Raw genomic sequence first — 18,817 nt, 5'->3', positions numbered from 1 at the left:
CAATTAACTTTTTCATTTTTGCATAACAGTTTTTATCGTTTGTCTTTCTGTAAAGTGCTCTAGGGATTCCATTAGGTTATATAAATTGTTGTTCTATTAAGGGCAGAGCTCGTCTTTCAGCTGCTCGCTCTAATTGCGACACTTAAGACACTTTCATTGAACTCTTTTTGGGATGTCTTACGATTGCGTAGCTCTCATACGAGCCTTGTGCTGTTATGCGGCCACCTATGAAATCGTTTAATGCTCTCTTATGAAACATATCGAATTCTTTCAATTTCTGTCTCTCGCTCATGACGTCTCTTTCATTAAATCGCACGAGTGGCTTTCGCAAGAGGCGCGACTTCTGGCAGTTCCAATTCGTATCGATTAGAAGACGTAACGTCACAAGCGAGCCACATAACTCAATTGCTGGGACCACACACAAGACTTAGTCAAGACACACACACACTCATACACACTCTCATACAGGGAACACGCCCACGCATGATGAAATGAAATGAAATGCAAGTTGTCAATGTGTAAGAGAATGATTGCAACTCAATTAGGTCGACGCAAATGCCAATGAAGATGGCATTGATGGTGAAGATAAAAGCGAAATGCCAGCAGATGCACTTAAGATTAAGTCAGCCGCAGGATAAGCCATACCCACTTACCCACCCACCCACACACACACACACACACAGCTTCACACATCTTAACAATTTGCGTAAGCGCAGAGCAAAGCTAAAGCCAATTAGAGCTCCCATTGAAGCTGATTCAATTGTCAGCAGCAGCAGCAGCAGCAGCGAGACTTATGGCACAATAAGTAAGTACTTAGCTTCCTATTACACACACATACACCCACACCACACCACACACACCTAAAGCGGTTTACAATGGCCAGACCTAGGTCAGTTAATGAACTTCCCATTGGATATTTATCGCAGCTTAGAAGCTGCTCTCTTAGCCAAACCGGTTGACGGCTCAAGTTCAAGCCCAACCAGAATTGAAATAACCAAAAATAGTCAAAAGTAAAATAATAAAAAAATAAAAAAAAAGGTAATCAACGAAAATAACTACAGTCCAGCTTCGTATAAAAGCACTCGTTCAATGCCCCAAACATCAGCAGTTGCAATCGACTCACAACTCCAACCAAACCAAACCCAACCAAACTCCAAAATGTTCAAGCTCGTAAGTTCCTCAGTTGAATTGAGTGTGTGAGTGGCCTGGGGTATAAATGCTCTTCTCCTCTTTGCAGATCGCCTTGTTTGCCTGTGTTGCTGCGGCTTCAGCTGCTCCTGGTCTGTTGGCCGCCACCCACTCCATTGTGCAGCCCGCTGTGCTGACCAAGACCGCCTACGTGGACACCAGCGCCTCCTCGGCCATCACCCACCAGAGCAATGTGAATCTGGTGCGCAAGGTGCCCGTTGTCCAGACCCTGCACGCTGCTCCAGTCGTCCATGCTGCTCCAGTGGTTCACTCCGTTCCCGTCGTCCATGCCGCTCCCGTTGTCAGCACCTACGCCGCTGCTCCAGTCGTGCACGCCGCCCCCCTGCTGCACTCTGTCCCCGTGGTGCACTCAGCCCCTCTGGTCAAGACCGTCGTCAGCGCTCCAGTTGCCTACACTGCCCTCCACAAATAAGCCGTAACGATCTATATAGCGAACTATGTGTAAAGTGAACAAAATAAAACTGAATTTTTAAACTAAAACTCGTAAAACTTTTTTTATTTTGATTCCTAGGGAAGGAATCAGGCAAGGAGTCCGATTTTTATTTCTTTGGAAATAAATTTATAATTTTGTATATAAATCTATAATAAATATCGATTTTTATGGTTTTTAAATATATAAAATATAACCAAAAATTGGAATGAATTGAAATAAAATTAGAATTGAAATTAAGTTTGATTGGAACTGAATCGGAATTATTTATATGAAGTAAAAATTGTTCCTGTAGAATATACACAGACTTGATAGCATTATGCTCACCTCTGATTGGACTGGTTGGGAGTCCAATTGGAATTGTAATGAGCTGTAAAACTTTACACTTCAACAGCTCTAGTCCGACTGCAGAGCTCCATCATATACTAGGAATCTGTTTCTATGGCATGCCTAACAGACAGTTCTAAACATAGACAAGACCTTTTTTCTTTTGTTTAAATTAATTACAATATTCATTGAGTGAACAGAATAAAATGAAATGCATAACATGAAATATTGTGAACTAAAATAGCACAACATATTTTTCATGGGAATTAAATTCAATGGCGTAGAGTATAAAAGAATAAATTGTAAAGCTTTTCCGTGCAGGAAATACATTTTAATAGAAAAGAATTTCTACATAATATATATATTAAATGAGAAAAAGTATTGAAAGGCATCAAAATGCTGTTGGTGAATAACTCTATATAAGTCATTCTAAGTATCCATCTATTCATATGCATAGGCAATCATATATTTATGTTAGATAAAATAAGGCCTCAATAAACCTACTGAGACTATTACAATACACTCATATTCCCTTGTACACTTAAATAAAAAATCGCGATAAATTGAAAAAAAAAAATTTTTTAATTGTATTCCCTTGAAAGAAATTTGCTCTCAATAATTCTCGATAATTTGAATTTATGCGTAAATGGAAAAAGCTGATCCCTTTTCGAATTATCGGGATTCTACTGTATATTTATTACAAACTTTTTAAATAAAGAAAAATATATCTGGTTATATACTTCTATATTTAAATAAAAAGTAATTAAGAAATAAAATAAGCAATTCTTAGCTTCAGTAAACACTCCCAATTTATTTCAAATAATCAACAAATCAATCAGAAAAGGTTCTTAGTGATGATAGACGTGGGCGACGGGAGCGACGGCAACATGCTTAACCACTGGCGTGGCGATGGTCTTGATCACGGGTGCAACCACTGGGGTGATGATGGACTTCTGGTGGATCTGGGTGTGGCTCTGGTGGGAGACAGCGTGGGGCAGAGTCTTCACAACGGACACGGGCGCCACATAGGTCTGGTGCTGGACGACTGGAGCCACGTGCTTCACAACGGGCACCACGGGAGCCACATGGCTGACAACAGGCACCACGGGAGCCACTTGCTTGACCACGGGCACCACTGGAGCCACCTGCTTGACGACAGGCACCACTGGAGCCACCTGCTTGATCACGGGCGTGATGACCGCCTGGTTGTGGAACTGCGTGAAGCTCTGGTGGGAGGTGGCCACGGGTGCGCTGTGCACCACTGCGCCTACCTTGGCAACGACGGGTGCTGCCACCACATGATGCTGCTCCACGAAACCAGGAGCGGCAGCGGCAATAGTGGCCAGGGCACAGATAGCAATCTATAAAGTTGAAACAGGATTAGACGAAGTCAACGATCCTTAGTCCCTTTAGCAACTTACGAAACGGAACATTTTCTAGAGTTGGGTTTTTGGTTGGATTGCAGCTGACGAGAGACTGTTGCTGTTGAGGCAGCTGCTCCGGACTTTTATATCGTCAAAATGTTTCCCCAAGTGTCCTTCAAGCAAACGCAAACAAACCCGAGTCAAACACAAACACAAACGCAAACAGACCAAAGCAAACGCAAAGCAAATTTGCAAACTTGTTTCTAGCAAATTGCTTATCATTTTATTATTTCATACTTTTTCATTTATTTTATATTTTTTTTTTTTTTGCGGGGTCAGCATTGAACTTGAACTGGGACATTGCTGGATAAGGCGGGCGGAAGGGATCTCTTCCCATTAAACAGAGCTGAAGTTGCGCTTTGTAGGCTAGTCGGTAGTCGATGTGGGAATATTAAAAGATTATTTCCTAAAGTGAACAATACTAATATATTTTAAGAAAAATAAAAATAAATGTATATTTTCAAATGTATTCAGCATATTGAGTAATGATGGTAAGATATTGTTCAATCTCAATTGCTAGAATCGCTTAGTTGGCAAAATGTCTGTTATCTGAAACCCTGAACTCCGCTTTCAGCTATTCTGCAATCCATCATTTCATAGATATGCAATGTAGGACGAATTGGAAATAAATAACATAAAATAGTCTATTTTAGCATCAATCATAAGCAATATAGAAAAGTGTGTTCTATCATCAATCATCCAGTCATCAATCAATGGATGCATAATAAAATCCTATTTCAATCAAAGTTTCTCATATTTTCAATTAGTGTTTCAACATATAAAATAAGAGCTTTCCAGATATTATAGTATATTGAACAGCCAACGCTATATAGAACTTATACGTTTTAACATAGCCGACTTTAATCAATCACAGCTGTAGCAGACTTAATATATTAGCAGACACTCGAAGTATATCCATCTAACATCGCTTAAAGCTTTTGCTATCTACATACGTCAATTTATCATAACTTTATGCTAAGGCTTTGCATGCCTGACATACGAAGCGAATTTGAATTAGAGAACATTTCGTGCTCGTGTCACGATATCAATCATTCGAGTACAAGAAAAAAGGCCTACTTCAATCTGTCAAAGCTCCGCTTGACACACGCACACACATACAGACACACCCACACAGATCAACCTTCGTGAAGGCTCAAAGCGCCGTCTTAATGCCAGCCAAGTCTAGGGCTCCGACGCCGCTGAGCGAAGGTCGAACAGATTGTGAATATAAGATGAAATGCACATTTATTTCACAAAGCAGTGGGAGCGAAAGAGACAGACAGAGGGAGACAGAGAGACACAGCGAGCAGTCGTCAATGAGCGAGAGAGCATTGAGAGATTACATACATATATAAAAGTGCGGCGGTATCCGTTGGGACGGGTCAGTCGCTGGCCGACAGCATTTCAGATGCGACAGCGATTGACCAGACACGACCATCCTGCGATTGAGGAGTAGGAAGAGAAGAACAGATCAGAAACAAGAGTCGAGAGCAGCAAAGAAGAAAATTTGCTTGGGTTGGGTTTGGTTTTAGGTGGGACGTTTTTGCATTGCTGGATTATTGTACAAGTCAGAAATTTGAATTGGGCGTGAGTGTGGTGATCGGCACGAAGTTCTCATAGTCCGAATCGATTTCCGGCAAATAGTCCAGAAACTCAGAAACATGATAGATGCGATAGGTTCTATTACCATTCTGTTGATTCTCCGATTCTGTGTCGCCGTTCGTCGACGACTTGTGCCGCTTGCTCTTCGCCGGTAGGAACTCGGTGCCGATGCCGAGCCGGGCCAGGGACGGATTCGTGTACTGCGAGCGCCAAGTCAAGTTGCTCTTCTCATAGAAATCCAGAGCGGACTCCTCCAGAGCCGCCTCCGAGGCCTGCACCAGCTTCAGCATCGCCCCAGGCGCCGGCAGTCGGGAATAACGACGAGCTAGCGACATGATCTATACCTATTTATGGCCGGTTGGGTTCTTTTTCTTTTTTTTTTTTTTGGTTTTATAAGAATTAAAAACAATTTGTAAGAATATGATATAAAATTTAGGTTATTTCAGTATATTTCCGAGTAGGTTCGTACCCCTGACAATACTTATGTACGTATACGTATAACACACAGCCTAGCTCAATGACATTCGACTACCAATACTCTCAGGGCACATAGACGGGTCGAATTTGGAGTGCTTCATGGCCAGCTGAGAGGCTAGTGGAGCTGGAGTTCGTATGAAAGGTGCGATTCACATTCGTGGGCTCCACATAGCCCAGGGCACGGCCCATCGGCGCAATGACAAAGCGGGTGTGCGTCTGCGAGGAGCCCTGGTACGAGACGACCGAGGGAGCCGAGTCGATCAGCAGCATCTGCTTGGGCCTGGCCAAGGCCAGAGCCAACAGTCCCAACAGTCCCAGCAGCAGCTGCAAGCCGATTCAAGCATGAATATGGATGCCATATAGTCTTTAGATCGTAAACTCACCAAGAGCCGCATTATCTTCGTCTAAGCAATTGAGTTGGGGGCGGGGGCGGGGGCGGCTCTAGATTTATTTTTCCGCTGCTTGGCAGCCTCAATAAGCACGAAAACGAAGCGAGTGGCTAAGCTAAACTGAATGGCAGTGTGAATTGCTGTGCCATGAAATCACAGCCAAGCAATTGCTGTGGCCCAAGCCAGTGGCGTAGAGTTCGCTGTGCCAAGCGGGGCAGTCGAGGGTGTAGCTACAGTGGCGACGCCTCTGACTCTGTGCTGGTTTCTCTGCAATTGTGGGAGTGTCTCAACTTGGACGCTTTACGTAAAGCAATAAAACACACAAAAAAAAAAAAAAAAAAAACGAAAGAAACGAAAAGAAGTGTATAAATAAATACGAGCGAATGCCGCAAATATTGTAGTAATAACAATAACAACAATTACTAACAACAACAACAATGAGTGGTGTCAGTGGTGCTGCGAGTGGTGCGAGTCAGCTAAGTCTGTCTATGGCAACGCATGCGCAACCCGCTGAAGGTTGGTCGCCCCTCGGCAGCAGCCTGTAGCTGAAATCTATTGCTTTAAATACCCTGTAAAAGAAGCGAATGCAAGTGTGTGGGGTATAACTACCATAGAGAACCTGGACATAGTAGTAGTGAATCTTAAGAGTCTTTCTGCCTGGAGATTAAGGGTATATCTATATATGTATATCTATATACAAATTAATTATTTCATTTTATTTATATATTTTTTTTTATATATTATTTATATTTTTGTATATCTATATATATCTATATCTATATATACATTTATTATTGCATTTTATTTATATTTCTTTATTATTGTATTAAAATGTATTACATATTTCCTTTACATTTTCGTTTGCTGTATATAAATATATTGTTTGTAGCTATATATTAATTATATAAATGAATTAATTTGATAAGGCATCAAACTAAGAAGCCTTTGACTTTTCAAACAAATCACAGCAAGTGTGCTAATCATATTAAGTTTATTATGCGAAGTATCAATTATTTACTAAAAACAAAAGTTCGTTTAGCCTTTATATAAGTCGAAAAACTTCTAGATGTAGCTCTTGATACAAAATAATTTCCTGGACAACTCTATAAAATTTGTTAAGATATTCACATTTGCCAGCATATATAGCCTCTCATAAGTCTAACTTATTACAGGGTATTTGACAGGCATACATCACATCAAATTTGTAACTTTGTTACTTTGCTTTATAAGCAGTTGCTATTCTCTCTCTCTCTTTCTCTGTCATTGTCCCCTCTCTCTGTCTCTCTCTCCGTCTTTGCCTTCAATTAGCTGCGTTCGCCACCTTTAACAATTAGCCCGAGGCGCGTAATCGAAGCTTTAAGTGCGTTTCAATTGACGCACTTTTTTTTGTATTTGATTTCTTCTTTCTTTGCTTTTTTGACTACTTTGATTAATTAATTAAGCTCGTGGAAGGGTTCGGCTGCTGACTGGCTGCCGTCGACCTTAGCTGCAGCCGTTCAAGAGTCTCTCGGAGCGATTAGCTATAAAAACGCTCGGGGCGCAAGTCGTTTGGCTTTATTTGCTCTACGGACAACGGTTATTCAGCATGCATATCGCCGCCGGGGAACAGCTGCAACTAATCCTACTCGTTTCGGCGACGTTCGCGTCCAGCTGGGCAGCGACCATTGTGCACACGCCGAAGGCTGGGCAGGTGGCGGGCAGCGCCATCTCCCATCAAAGCTTTGTGCGGCTGTCGACGGCGCCGCAGCGGCAGCAGCAGCCACAGCTAATCCTGGCCACGCCCACTGTGCGCATTGTCAATGCAAAGGTCAACAACGGCTTGGAGGTTCCGGAAGTGCACCACACACCTGCGCATCTCACCTACGCCGCCCACCCGGTGGTGCATCAGATGCTGCCCCGCATCAAGCCCGTGCGCAACATAAGCTTTGCCTCGCTGCGGGCTCAGTCCCACACACTCGCACACACACACGCACACACGCAGCTTCAGTTAGTTTAGTTCGTGTTTTACACATTTCAAGAAAATTTTTTTAATTAAGCAAACAATTTGAAAACCGTCTCGAAATTCAAGTGAGCTTTCAAAGTTTCTACAACGACTGCGATCCGAACGAACGTCGCGAACACTGAAGCCCGAACAGCTGTGAAGAAAGGAAGCAAGAAGGAAGGAGGCAGAAGGGGCCAAGGATCTCAGCAGCCGGCTCTGCATGCGACGCCAACGATGCACTGGCAGCAGCTGCTCAAGCAACTATCGAACCACATCGTCTTCCGCGGCCTGCACCACGCATTCATCGCCGTCCAGCTTCGGGATGAGCTGGGGAAGACCTCGGCCGGACGCCGCAGCCAGAAGATGCGACCCTTCACGCTCTGGCTCACCCACATGCTCCTCAGCTATGCGGGCGACATCCTGGTCAGCCTCCTGCTGGGCATTCTGCCGCTGGAGCCACTGAACAACGCCCAGGATGTGGCGCTGTGCTCAGCCGCCTGGTACATCGTCTTCTACAGCCCGTTCGATGTGGCCTATGCCGTGGCTCGCACGGCGGCCTGCCGCTGCCTGGTCGCACCTGTCACGGCGCTCAACCAGGTGCTGCACATCGAGCGCGGCGTGCAGCTGGCCACCAAGACCTACGGACGAACCGCTACGCTGCCCATTCTGATAATTGGCACTGTAATAGGCAGTGGAGCCGAGTTCCTGAAGCCCGTCGCAGCGCTGCTCATCAATCGATGCCAGTTGCAGAATGTCGCCTATGTGAAGCTGAGCACGTGAGTCTGAGCACGCCATCCCGCTTGAACCCAACCCAACCCAACTCCATTGATGACAACTACGCAGCAACTCCAAGCTGGCGCTGCTCGTTGCCTGGCTCTACCTGGTGCAGCTGAACCACAGCCGCTTGCTGCTCGGCCTGAGGCGGTGCCAGCTGCAGCTGTACGTGCTGCTCGCTCTGACGATCTTCCGGATACTTGCGGTATTCTATCGGATGGACCACTTGATCTGGCAGCTGGAGAATCGCCTGTGCTATGCGCTCTTCGGCGGCCTCAATGCGGACTTGAACAAGTTTTTCAAACGAAAAATTGCGCTGGCACCGCGCAAATCGTTTTCAAAACTTGATTGAGCCTGCATGTGGATCATATATATCATATATCATTCACCTGATATGTACGTATATATGGCTACCCATTCGAGTGCTGGGTCTGCCACAGTGGAACGGTGCGCGTTCGATTGGCAGATGCTGCGCTTCATTTGCGCAGCCCCAGCGACGGCTCCGATTGCATAAGTTGCCACACGTGGCGCCATCTAGCGTTAAGCGGCTTAAGTGCGGCCGAGCAGGAGTCGGCCGGCGGCAGGCATGGCGGGTGTGTCAAACGGGTTTTCGTACCGCATACTCCCAGATCTGTGTATGTGTAAGTGTAGGTGTGTGCGTTCGGATTGTTTGCAACAATACAGCGAGAATTGTGTTTCAATAAAAATCAATTTAATTAAGATACATTTTTGCATTTTATGTTTGCAACTTTTTATAGGGTATAGGCAGGGATGAGGTTCAGACCTAAAGGGGTACCTCAAAAAAAAATGTATATATATTTTAAATATTTAATTTTATTTTTCTTAATGTTACGATCTAGCTGATTTTAAAATATGTGAAATATGTTTCATAAAAAATATTGATATATAAAATATATTTCATTTAAATATAGAAATAGATTTTATTTAATTTTTTTTATGGATATATTTCGACTTTGCTGATTTTGACATTTGGAATAATTACAAAATTAAAAGCAGCAGCTGCATCAAGTTAGCATAGAATTCCTTAAAGCAGCTCTGAGACCTATGTCATATTTAGGAACTCAGCATAGACAAAAAACATTTTAGTACAGAAACAGGAACAACACAGTAAAGTAAACTACAAATTTTTCCTCTTTTTCCAAACTTTTTTTTTTTTTTTGTATTTCCAATCACTCGGAAATAATTTATTTGCCCACAAAATGGCTGAAGCAGATGAAAACTGTGATGATATCGAAGTCAAGAAAAAGAAAAAATCCAGCAAAAAGAATTGGGTTATGTGCTGCAAGAAGGATTTGCCGCCGCCACCGAAGCCCGCGCCCGTCGAAAAGCCACCACAAGTCGTTAAATGCGAACCGATTAAGAAGCCACCAAAGCCAAAGAAAGCCGACGCAGAGCCCGTATGCGAAAAGGCATCATTCTATCGCTCTGGCGACGAGCTACGCGCATATCTGGACCGCGAAGTGGTGCCCATTATGATGGAGGGCATGGTGGCTCTGGCCCGTGATCAGCCCAAGGATCCGATTAGCTATCTGGAACACTTCTGGCTGGATGAGAAGCACAAGTGCGACATACCCCTGCCAGAGAATCTGCTCTAGGCTAGCCGGAGCACTCGCCGCACACTAATCGGACTTGCCCCTTCCCTGAATCTCACGCGTTGTCTCTAGATCTACTTAACTTTCAAGATATCAAACACTTAAATGTTTCTGGTTTTACGTTTGGATGGAGGAGAAGCACAAGTGCGACATACCCATCCCAGAAGATCTGTTCTCGTTAAATGAATGTTTACTGTACACTAGACATACCCACGGCTTCCCTCTCTCTTCTACGTTTGACTGGAGGAGAAGCACAAATGCAACACGCCCAAGCCGCAGAATCGACTTTACGTAGCCTTAGTTCACTTTACTTCTATCAGCTTTGGTCCTTTCTTCTTCCTAGCGCGTTCGCCCCTGTTCATCTCATCTTTCAAGATATCAAGTAGGAAATGTTTCTAGCTCTACGGTTGGCTGGAGGAGAAGCACAAGTACAACATACCTAGACGCACTCTTTTTAGCTGGAGTCTTCAAGGTACACTAATCAGGCTTGCTCTGCCTGTCGTTCGCCCTCTCGCACCTCTCATACTTGTAGATATCACACAATAAATGTTTATGGTTTTACGTTGGGATGGTGGAGAAGCACAAGTGCGACATACCCATCCCGGAGAATTTTGTTTAAGAGTATTCACTATACACTAATCAAACTTGATCTCGTCTTTCTTCAATCTGTCTCAAATTTCAAAAATATGAATAAATAAATGTTTCTGGTTTTACGTTTGAAATCACGTTATACTAATGGGTATATTAAGGGTATATGGGTAAAAAGTTTAGACTTAAGGGAGTATAAGAATCAGAGTGAAGTGATGAACAAATGTTAAAGAGGGGATGGATTCCTCGATCATTTAGTTCTAGAAACTAGGAATTTCCAAGCAGCCGGCCGTGCATACCCGCTTGGCATGCACTCAAGGAAATCATCGATGTAGATATTTTTTGCTTCAGTGAGGCGCAACGTCTGTTATAAAAGCTGGCCCAAGTTCTGGCTGCAGCATCAGTCAATTAGCTGCCTTCATCTAGTTTCCAATAGAGATTCTCAGATCATGTTCAAGCTGGTGAGTCAGTCTATTGCCTATTGCTTGGCTAGTCAAGCACTTCTCTCACTCTCTGACAACCTTGCAGCGCCTGAGCCTTTTCGCCTTTGCGGCCATCTGGCTGTCTGCCGCTGGGGCTGCTACGCTGGAATGGCCCGCCAATCTGGTGGCTCTGAGCACCAGCAAATCCTCGTCGCAGCCTGTGCCGCTGGCCATTAGCGAGGAGTCCGCCGAGTTGGTCAGCGAGAACAGCGCCTCCTCGGCGGAGCCGGAGCCGGAGCAAGCCTCAGCTGAAGCGTCCGCCAGCAACGCTATAGCCGAAGCCGCCGACGCTCGTCTGGTCACTGCGGTGCCTGTCTCCGTGCCACTACCACTAATTGTCGCCGCTCGGTCGGGTCTGCGCAGCGTGCTGACCATACAGGAGCCCACGGTAGCCAAGCTGGGTGAGCTGGTGGAGCATGTGCCCACAGCGGTGTCGCATCAGAGTCAGACGGTTGTGCACGATCATCGACGCCTCGTCACGCCCATTGTGGGACCAGCGGTGCGCACCACCCAGCTGGTGCGTCAGCAGCAACCCCTGATCTGGACCATCTCCGCTGATCCTCGCGTGGTGCTGCTCCAGCAGTAGATCCCGAAAAAAGCCAACTTAACGAGCAACAAGATGAAACCAAAGAGAAAACAACGACAAAATTCTGCTTCTTCTTCTAGTTAACACGTCTATCTATCTCTTTCTATCTATCTTCTCTGCCTCTGACACTTTACCTGCCATTTTCAATGCTCTTTCTGTCTATCTGTCTCTCTACTTTTACATCTATTTACTATTTGTTTGGAATAAAGAATTCGCATTTGCAATCTGTTGCGCTTGTTCCTTTGATAGCTCCGTCTGCCTGCCTTTCCGACTGCCTTTCCGACTGCTCACAGCAATTCAATAAACATCAACAGACGTCTGCCACCATTGTTGTCCAGGCGGGACCTTAATGAGCAAGAAGGTGGGCATGAACTGAAATGGAAACGACTCGAGAATTCCCTGTTCGCAGACAATTGAAGCTTTACGTAGGCAAACAACCATTGTATAAGTGTTAGTATAAGGCCTTGACAGCAAATCGATTATCGATATTTATCGATTTTATAGAAACGTAGAAAAATCTAGTGAATTTGGCCAACCAACTTGACCTTCTCCTGCTTAAGGTGAAGTCTTTATACTCTATACAGTACTCTAGATAGTATATGACAATATCCTTATATACCATCGATATATTGAGTATATAGAAATATCAATCCCTTATTTTACATCATTCTACATCATTACACATAGTATTGTAAATTCACTCTATGTATGGTAGAATGCTCCAGACCTAAGTATGGATTACCAATATACCCCTTTCTAGTCCGACTACAGTGTATAATCAATAAATAACGCAATCAGTGCCAAAAGATCTGCACTGTAAGTAAGCAACAGACACTGGAGCAGACGCCTTGGCAGCTCGGCTGGCGTCGTTTCAAGCTCAAGGTGCCGCCTTCTCCCTGGAGTGCAATTAGAATCTCTGCTATAAAAGCTGCAGTTGCTCCTTAAAGAGCCAACAGTCCAAGAATCGCACTCAACTGGAGCACTGGAAGATGCGGCTGCAATTGGTAAGTGAAGACCAAGAGAGAAGGAGAGTGCAAAAGTTCTCAAGTTTTCCGCATTTTACCTTTCAGATGTTCACACTTCTCTTGAGTCTATGGAGCTCGACTCAAGCTGAGCTGCACTTGGCACCACATGGACTGCTCAAGTGGGCTGAGCTCGTGGAGCATGTGCCGACCGCTGTGTCCCACCAGAGCACCACTGTGGTGCACCACACTGTGCCGCGCCGCACCACCACGCTGCTGGCACCACACAGTTCAGTGCGCAGCCTGGTTGTTGCCCCACTGACTCCACTGAGCCCAGCCGCTGCCTATGTACACGCCCATAAGGTTGAGCCCTTGGCCTGGAGCTATCTCTATCCGCATACTCTGTCCACGCTCTATGCGAACTGATTTGACATGTGAATAAACAAGCCCACGTCTGCAAATCCGCATCGATGTCTGCATCTCTTTTTTTGGGTGGGGCAGGGCGAGGGGCTGGCTTGACAGACTGGCGGATTAGTTCTCGTTAAAATCAATGCAAATGCCAATTAAATTTTGCGCTACGTTTCACAGTTGATTTAGGTGTTGAGGTGACGTCACCGGAGCCCTACAAATAATCCGAGAAGCTGATGAACCTTCGACTCGACCCGACAGCAGACAGTGCCTTCACCCAGCAGCAGAGAGGTAATATCTGTAGGCCGACGCCGAGTTGACAATAACAAGCAAGAAGCCATGCAGCCGCCAGGTGTTTGGCCCGCCAGCGTTTGGAATTTCGATGGGGATTCGTCTAGCTGGATGAAAAGCGAGAGCGTGCAAGCGCCACACAATGACAATGAAAATTTATGAAACTGTAAACCTTGAACTCTCTTCAACTGATATCGATGCTCAAGCCAAAGGTGAACCCCAGCCAGGTTAACAGGCTGGCAACAGTTGGGCAAAGAGTTGACCGCAACGCTGGTCATTTTCGGTCATATTATGCAATTGACCTGAGGTGCTCAAGTCCGTGAGCTGCATGAACTCGAGGTTATTTTAAGCGTCAGAAATGCAGTAAGCGGCGATTGAGTAAGTCTTGGGACAGTCGAGAATGCAGTAGGTAAGATGAAGAGAAGTGGATAGAAGACCTTAAATCAGCTTTTCCAAGGAAGAGCCATTCCACGGAAATACAAGTAAGAGCTGTGCGCCATAATACCCTTTTATAGTAGATTTTAATAAATGGTAAAGAGAGGATTTAGTAATCTACCTAGATTACTAGATATGTTCTAATCTAGTAATCTAAATATAAATTTTTAAATATCAAATTTTGCGACTCTAACTTCAGAACTTGAACTTATTTGTTGCAAGTGCAGCAAGTGCCCTCAAGTGGTATATGCATATCATTTTTGATAGTCAATAAGCGATTTTATTAAGGTGGTCCTTAAATTTGCATTTGCTAGCTATCAAATAGTAGATTTTATTTTCGATTTACCACAACTCCGGCAGACGATGTTATATAATTTAAGGTCAATCTGAAACGAAGCTCTGCAGTAACGTAACAAAGAAGCCTTCTTGGGAATTATCCCGAGGTGTGGCAGTTAGGTCTCGCCAGACTCCTTCCTAAGATTGGGTGTCTTCCCTCGTTTCAGACTCCTATGCTGTATGGCTAACAGCTTACTTCTTTTCTAGAGTAGATATACAATGTATTTATGTCTTTCACTCCATATTAGCTCCAGTTTTTTCCAGCACTACCTGCATTGACCAAGCACTACCAACGGTACAGATATATCAGAACCCATGCGCCAACTTTAATATCAAGGCTGATATTTCTCTGATGCATTGCTAGACAAGTTTCATGAAAAGATATTTTGAGTAGATATAGAAGCCTTTATCGACCTCGCTTCTCGTTTGTATATAGCCACACATTGTTATATCTGCACACATACGACTTATCGGGTATACGGAATACGCCTTTTGTCTACTGCATAACTTTTGCAACTCAATCTTTTATGACATTTCAAAGTGACGCATTTGCATTTTAGCAAAATGCAGGCACAGAAACCATGCGCTGTGTCTGCCAGTGACAACTGCCGCTTATATGGTGTTTGGGATCAGTTCCCGTTGTAGTCCTAGTCGCCGCAGTATCTGCTCGGCTCTGATATTATGTAAAATTGAAAGCGCCTTCGGAGCACAAAACATTCTGGCACAGACAAAGGTCACAGCGCAGCTTTAGAGGCGAACAGCTCGACGACAATTATTGGTGTTTATCGATTGAATGTGTTGCCATTGTCTGCACCACCCAACCACCCAGCAACCACCCAGGCAACCGCGGTCGCACAGACCAATATCTATGGCTGTCATTTTCAGTTTCGAGTGCAATGATGCAATTCTCCAGAGCGCTCAATACAAAAGTATGCCAACGTATTCAGACGGAGCTGCCACTACCGGCCGCCAGGTGGCGCGCATTTTAAAGCGAGCGCCGCAAAGGCCGCAATATGAGCTGCTTAAAGCTGAGAGAGGCGAGTTCATTGCATTTACTGGGAATTCGACGACGTAGCTAGAGCAATGCCAACTGCTGCGCTGATTACACACACACAATTATCACAACGGGCAGCTGATGGGTGGTGCTGGGTGGTGATGGGTGGCGATGAGTGGTGCTGGATCGTTGCCAGCACACCGCTGCGTAATCGGTTTGTTTGTTTATCAATAGAGCGGAATTTGAATGCGTCGTTATGCTGTCATCGCAGAGACTGCGGCTTAACCATAGCCTCGGCTTAGCTCTGGGTCTGGGTCTGGGTGTGGCTCGGGACTGGCGTAGTGTTAAGGATGCCAGCGGCAATGGTCAGGGCCATGGCCATGGGTGGTACTCCATTGGTGGTATACACAAAGCAAGGCAGCAACGCACAAAAGAAAACAAATCTAACAAGTTAAGCAGAGCAGAAAAATTTGCGCAGAGATGAAGAACTTACAGGCTAAACAAACTATTTGCCAGGCCAATCAGAGGGCCAAAGCACTTAGGCTAAGTGGCCGAAAAGCTAATAAGCTGCGACCAGAACTGAGCAATTTGGCAACAGAAGTGAACAAAGGAAGAGGGCTGAGGTGAGCTGGGGGCAGATAGATTAGCCAGAATATGCTCCGTACGACTAGAAGGAACCCCGCCTAATCTTGACTTTTTAAATTTCGAGATTCCAGATTTCCAGGAGATGGCCAAATGCTTATGATTCCCTGTTTGATATTCCAAACACAAAATTGCGAAAATTTCAATGAGCTCAGGCAATCATTCTCAACCAGCCCAAGAGCAGAGGGTGTAGAAAAAAGCTCAATTTAAATAATTTATGTAATCTCAACGATCTCTGCGGAGACAATGTTAGGCAAATGCTGCCAGAAATGATTAACAGCTGTGAACCAGCGGCAGCGGGGCTTTCACTGCGTAACAACAAAAACAAGAAAAACAAAAGCAAGAAAATCAATTTTTCTTGGCGCCGGAAGTTGAGTTGAGGCAGCTGATGGGGCACCACAAATTGAAGGTGTTGCTGGCTCTTGCTCTTGCAACTTGTTGCGTTGTCGCTTGTTTCCTTATGCCACACGACCACCAGTGAAAGGGTTCACAAATTACTAGACCATTCGGGCATTGCGAAAGAGCCAAGCCAAGAGCCCGAACTATGAGTCAGTTTTAGGCAAACCCTAGCTAAGCCGCCTGCTAATCATGCCGGGCACACAATGTGGGTGAATGACCTTGACGATTAACCAACTAATAAATACAATAATCAAACAACAACAGTAATAAACCAATCCAAATTTATTACATGCAGTTTCGCAAAAGCAAAACAAACGCCGCAAAAAAAAAAAAAAAAACAAAAGTTTATAGTTTTTTAAAATTCCAGCTGCGTGCGCAAAGCATACGCGAATCCCAAAAACGCAAAACGAATCAAAACAAAATTCAATCAAAAACAATGAAAATTCATTAAGAAATTAATTAATGAATAATAAATACTCTTTAATAGAGGTTCACATTGATAAAGATTTTTGGATATGATAAAAATATTCCAAGTTAGGTATCTAGACAATTAGAAAAGGTTTTCTATAATAGAGAAATATAAATAAAAATTTATTAATAACTGATATAAATTATTCTGACTTTTTTTATGGAAACTGCATAAAAACTAAAGTCTTACTTATATTTTTAACAGATATATAAAACTCCATAGATAAAACTATATTTTGTATATACACATTGCTATATACTTTACTACCTATATGATATATCTATATTATACCTACATAAGTGTATATATAAATATAATTTGCTTATATTTCATGCCTAGCATATTTCATATTAAAGCTCAGATACCCTCTTGCAGTGTATGCTCAAACACATTTCTTGAGTCAAATGAATCACGGAGCGAGCGATTCGCTCAGCTCGACTGCATCGCGTGCCGGCTGTGACTGCATTCGGCGCTTGGATTATGTAAGCCATACAAACAGCGAGAGATACAGAAAACAAAAAAACATAAAGGCGAACTCAAACAGAGGCTGAGAGAGACGAAACAACAGTGTGCCTTAGCTTGCCACAAAACCTGAGCCGGGGTTTTCCCAAGGCCTGGCCAAGACTTAACGACCGGCTCGGAGCAATGAGAATTGGCTAGGCCAATTGCTAACTGAAGCTTGGCGTCTCTTGCAATTGCCTTTTGCCCGGGATTTTCCAAAACTTCATTTATTTTTTGGGCAAATCCGTGGCACAGTTGCAATACACAAATGGCGGTGAATGCGGTCGCGGCTGCAGTTGCAGCTGCACACAAGCTTCCCCATAATTAGAGCCCAATTTTAGCGTCTGCTTTGCATGAAGAAATGCCAAAACGGCGAGATATGTGGGAGTTATTCAGCTATTGGTTATGAAGCAATTGTGACAAAAACCAGTGACCTTCGAGTAAAAAATGAGGGAATGACAGAGAGAAAGAGAGAGAGAGAAAGAAAGAGAAAGAGTGAGAAAGACAGAGGTAAAGAGGAGTGTGCAAATAAACACAGATTAACGATGTTTTGAAGAGGCTACAAAAGCTGTGACAAATTATGTATAAGCCAGAGATGATAAAGAAATAGAAAACACAGGCCTACAAAATTGATGTAAATGAGTAAAACGGGAAGAAGTGAGTTAAATGTTTATCTGCTCTCAATCTGCATTGATAAAAAAGAGATATAGACCCCTATATCTGTCGGGGCTCAGCTAATCTCCCAGCCCACCATTACCGACTATAATTTTTGACTTATTTTGTATCTTGATAACCCTATCAATAATTTAAAAAAAAAAATTGAATATGTCCTATATTACTAGACTTCTGAAATAGACCCGGTGTTATACCTACATATATATTTTCATGTTTTCTAGACAAGCCTAAGGCCTAACAGGCATGTAGATAAGTATAAAACAATCCATCAATGTCTAGTATGCATATATATAATTAACCTTTATATAAGCAGCAAACATACATCCATTTTTAACTGAGTTGTCCAAACACCAAAAAATGAAATTAAATTAAATAAAATGAAAAAGATTTCATTTAATGTATTTTAACCTATAAAATCATCGAATTGAATGTCAAGCCCACAATATTTGACATATATCAACCTAAGAGCTATTCGATTAAAGATTTTCAATTAAAAGATCAATCGAAGCCCTGAACCCGATTACAGAGCAACAGCTCTTTGGCTGGCACAAGGTGCCCAGAGCGGAGTGAGCACAGCCTAAGGTCAAGTTCAAGCCGCGGCTACTGGGAATTTACTTGGCAAATATTGAAACTAATTTCCAAAAATCTCAATCGGAAGTGCGTTGACTATAAAGCAGGCTGCTTCAAACATGCCCCCAAAACCGAAAACCGAAAACCGAAAATCAAAAAACTTTTGCCTGACTCAGGCGAAAAAACCCGATGGTCAAAGCTTTGCGATTGATAAAAACTACACGAACTGTTGAACTGGTGACTGTTTGGCAAA

The 18,817-nt window shown here is 43.7% G+C and overlaps 9 protein-coding genes across 11 annotated transcripts; 6 read left to right on the top strand and 3 right to left on the bottom strand.

The window, feature by feature from the left end:
* The first annotated feature begins 1,012 nt into the window (after positions 1-1,012).
* On the top strand, positions 1,013-1,689 carry LOC108614541 (uncharacterized). The gene is made up of 2 exons (XM_089466933.1): positions 1,013-1,170; positions 1,238-1,689. The coding sequence occupies exons 1-2, from the start codon at positions 1,090-1,092 to the stop codon at positions 1,619-1,621; spliced, it is 465 nt and encodes a 154-aa protein (XP_089323059.1). The 5' UTR covers positions 1,013-1,089; the 3' UTR covers positions 1,622-1,689.
* Positions 1,690-2,749: 1,060 nt separating this feature from the next.
* LOC108614539 (uncharacterized) lies at positions 2,750-3,495 on the bottom strand. The gene is made up of 2 exons (XM_018008704.2): positions 3,388-3,495; positions 2,750-3,327 (listed from the first exon to the last, which is right to left on the bottom strand). Exons 1-2 carry the CDS (start codon positions 3,397-3,399, stop codon positions 2,815-2,817), a joined length of 525 nt encoding a protein of 174 aa, XP_017864193.1. The 5' UTR covers positions 3,400-3,495; the 3' UTR covers positions 2,750-2,814.
* On the bottom strand, positions 3,403-5,498 carry LOC108614542 (uncharacterized). Of its 3 annotated transcripts, none has more exons than XM_089466618.1 (2): positions 5,078-5,497; positions 3,403-3,503 (listed from the first exon to the last, which is right to left on the bottom strand). In XM_089466618.1, exons 1-2 carry the CDS (start codon positions 5,325-5,327, stop codon positions 3,403-3,405), a joined length of 351 nt encoding a protein of 116 aa, XP_089322744.1. In that variant the 5' UTR covers positions 5,328-5,497. The 3 variants fall into 3 exon arrangements, with proteins under 3 accessions (XP_089322744.1, XP_089322743.1, XP_017864201.1); XM_089466617.1 differs by lacking the exon at positions 3,403-3,503 and adding an exon at positions 3,626-3,756 and having other exon boundaries at positions 5,078-5,498; XM_018008712.2 differs by lacking the exon at positions 3,403-3,503 and adding an exon at positions 4,619-4,829 and having other exon boundaries at positions 5,078-5,493.
* On the bottom strand, positions 5,412-6,628 carry LOC108614548 (uncharacterized). The gene is made up of 2 exons (XM_018008717.2): positions 5,853-6,628; positions 5,412-5,793 (listed from the first exon to the last, which is right to left on the bottom strand). Exons 1-2 carry the CDS (start codon positions 5,862-5,864, stop codon positions 5,533-5,535), a joined length of 273 nt encoding a protein of 90 aa, XP_017864206.1. The 5' UTR covers positions 5,865-6,628; the 3' UTR covers positions 5,412-5,532.
* Positions 6,629-6,844: 216 nt separating this feature from the next.
* Positions 6,845-8,037, top strand: LOC149268968 (uncharacterized). Its single transcript, XM_089466616.1, has one exon. It carries the CDS (start codon positions 7,444-7,446, stop codon positions 7,852-7,854), a length of 411 nt encoding a protein of 136 aa, XP_089322742.1. The 5' UTR covers positions 6,845-7,443; the 3' UTR covers positions 7,855-8,037.
* Positions 8,038-8,073: 36 nt separating this feature from the next.
* Positions 8,074-9,337, top strand: LOC149268967 (trimeric intracellular cation channel type 1B.2). The gene is made up of 2 exons (XM_089466615.1): positions 8,074-8,615; positions 8,683-9,337. The coding sequence occupies exons 1-2, from the start codon at positions 8,074-8,076 to the stop codon at positions 8,963-8,965; spliced, it is 825 nt and encodes a 274-aa protein (XP_089322741.1). The 3' UTR covers positions 8,966-9,337.
* Positions 9,338-9,680: 343 nt separating this feature from the next.
* On the top strand, positions 9,681-10,948 carry LOC108614545 (uncharacterized). The gene has a single exon (XM_018008715.2). It carries the CDS (start codon positions 9,834-9,836, stop codon positions 10,227-10,229), a length of 396 nt encoding a protein of 131 aa, XP_017864204.2. The 5' UTR covers positions 9,681-9,833; the 3' UTR covers positions 10,230-10,948.
* Positions 10,949-11,129: 181 nt separating this feature from the next.
* Positions 11,130-12,106, top strand: retinin (cornea-specific protein retinin). The gene is made up of 2 exons (XM_018008703.2): positions 11,130-11,275; positions 11,343-12,106. Exons 1-2 carry the CDS (start codon positions 11,264-11,266, stop codon positions 11,880-11,882), a joined length of 552 nt encoding a protein of 183 aa, XP_017864192.1. The 5' UTR covers positions 11,130-11,263; the 3' UTR covers positions 11,883-12,106.
* Positions 12,107-12,252: 146 nt separating this feature from the next.
* On the top strand, positions 12,253-13,315 carry LOC108614544 (uncharacterized). The gene is made up of 2 exons (XM_018008714.2): positions 12,253-12,886; positions 12,953-13,315. The coding sequence occupies exons 1-2, from the start codon at positions 12,872-12,874 to the stop codon at positions 13,268-13,270; spliced, it is 333 nt and encodes a 110-aa protein (XP_017864203.1). The 5' UTR covers positions 12,253-12,871; the 3' UTR covers positions 13,271-13,315.
* The last annotated feature ends 5,502 nt before the right edge of the window (positions 13,316-18,817 follow it).

This window comes from Drosophila arizonae, chromosome 4 (genome assembly GCF_054131065.1).
Source record: "Drosophila arizonae isolate 15081-1271.41 chromosome 4, UAZ_ARI_1.0, whole genome shotgun sequence".
NCBI classification, from domain to species: domain Eukaryota; kingdom Metazoa; phylum Arthropoda; class Insecta; order Diptera; family Drosophilidae; genus Drosophila; species Drosophila arizonae.
This window is presented reverse-complemented; position numbering and strand designations above follow the sequence as displayed.

Coding starts and splice junctions, on each gene's coding strand:
- LOC108614542 (XM_089466617.1), bottom strand. CDS start 5,327: ATGTCGCTAGCTCGTCGTTATTCCCGACTGCCGGCGCCTGGGGCGATG. Junction 3,757..5,077: donor ATCGGAGAATCAACAGAATG/GTAATAGAACCT, acceptor ACTACCGACTAG/CCTACAAAGCGCAACTTCAG.
- LOC149268968 (XM_089466616.1), top strand. CDS start 7,444: ATGCATATCGCCGCCGGGGAACAGCTGCAACTAATCCTACTCGTTTCG.
- LOC108614545 (XM_018008715.2), top strand. CDS start 9,834: ATGGCTGAAGCAGATGAAAACTGTGATGATATCGAAGTCAAGAAAAAG.
- LOC108614541 (XM_089466933.1), top strand. CDS start 1,090: ATGCCCCAAACATCAGCAGTTGCAATCGACTCACAACTCCAACCAAAC. Junction 1,171..1,237: donor ACTCCAAAATGTTCAAGCTC/GTAAGTTCCTCA, acceptor TCCTCTTTGCAG/ATCGCCTTGTTTGCCTGTGT.
- LOC149268967 (XM_089466615.1), top strand. CDS start 8,074: ATGCACTGGCAGCAGCTGCTCAAGCAACTATCGAACCACATCGTCTTC. Junction 8,616..8,682: donor GCCTATGTGAAGCTGAGCAC/GTGAGTCTGAGC, acceptor ACAACTACGCAG/CAACTCCAAGCTGGCGCTGC.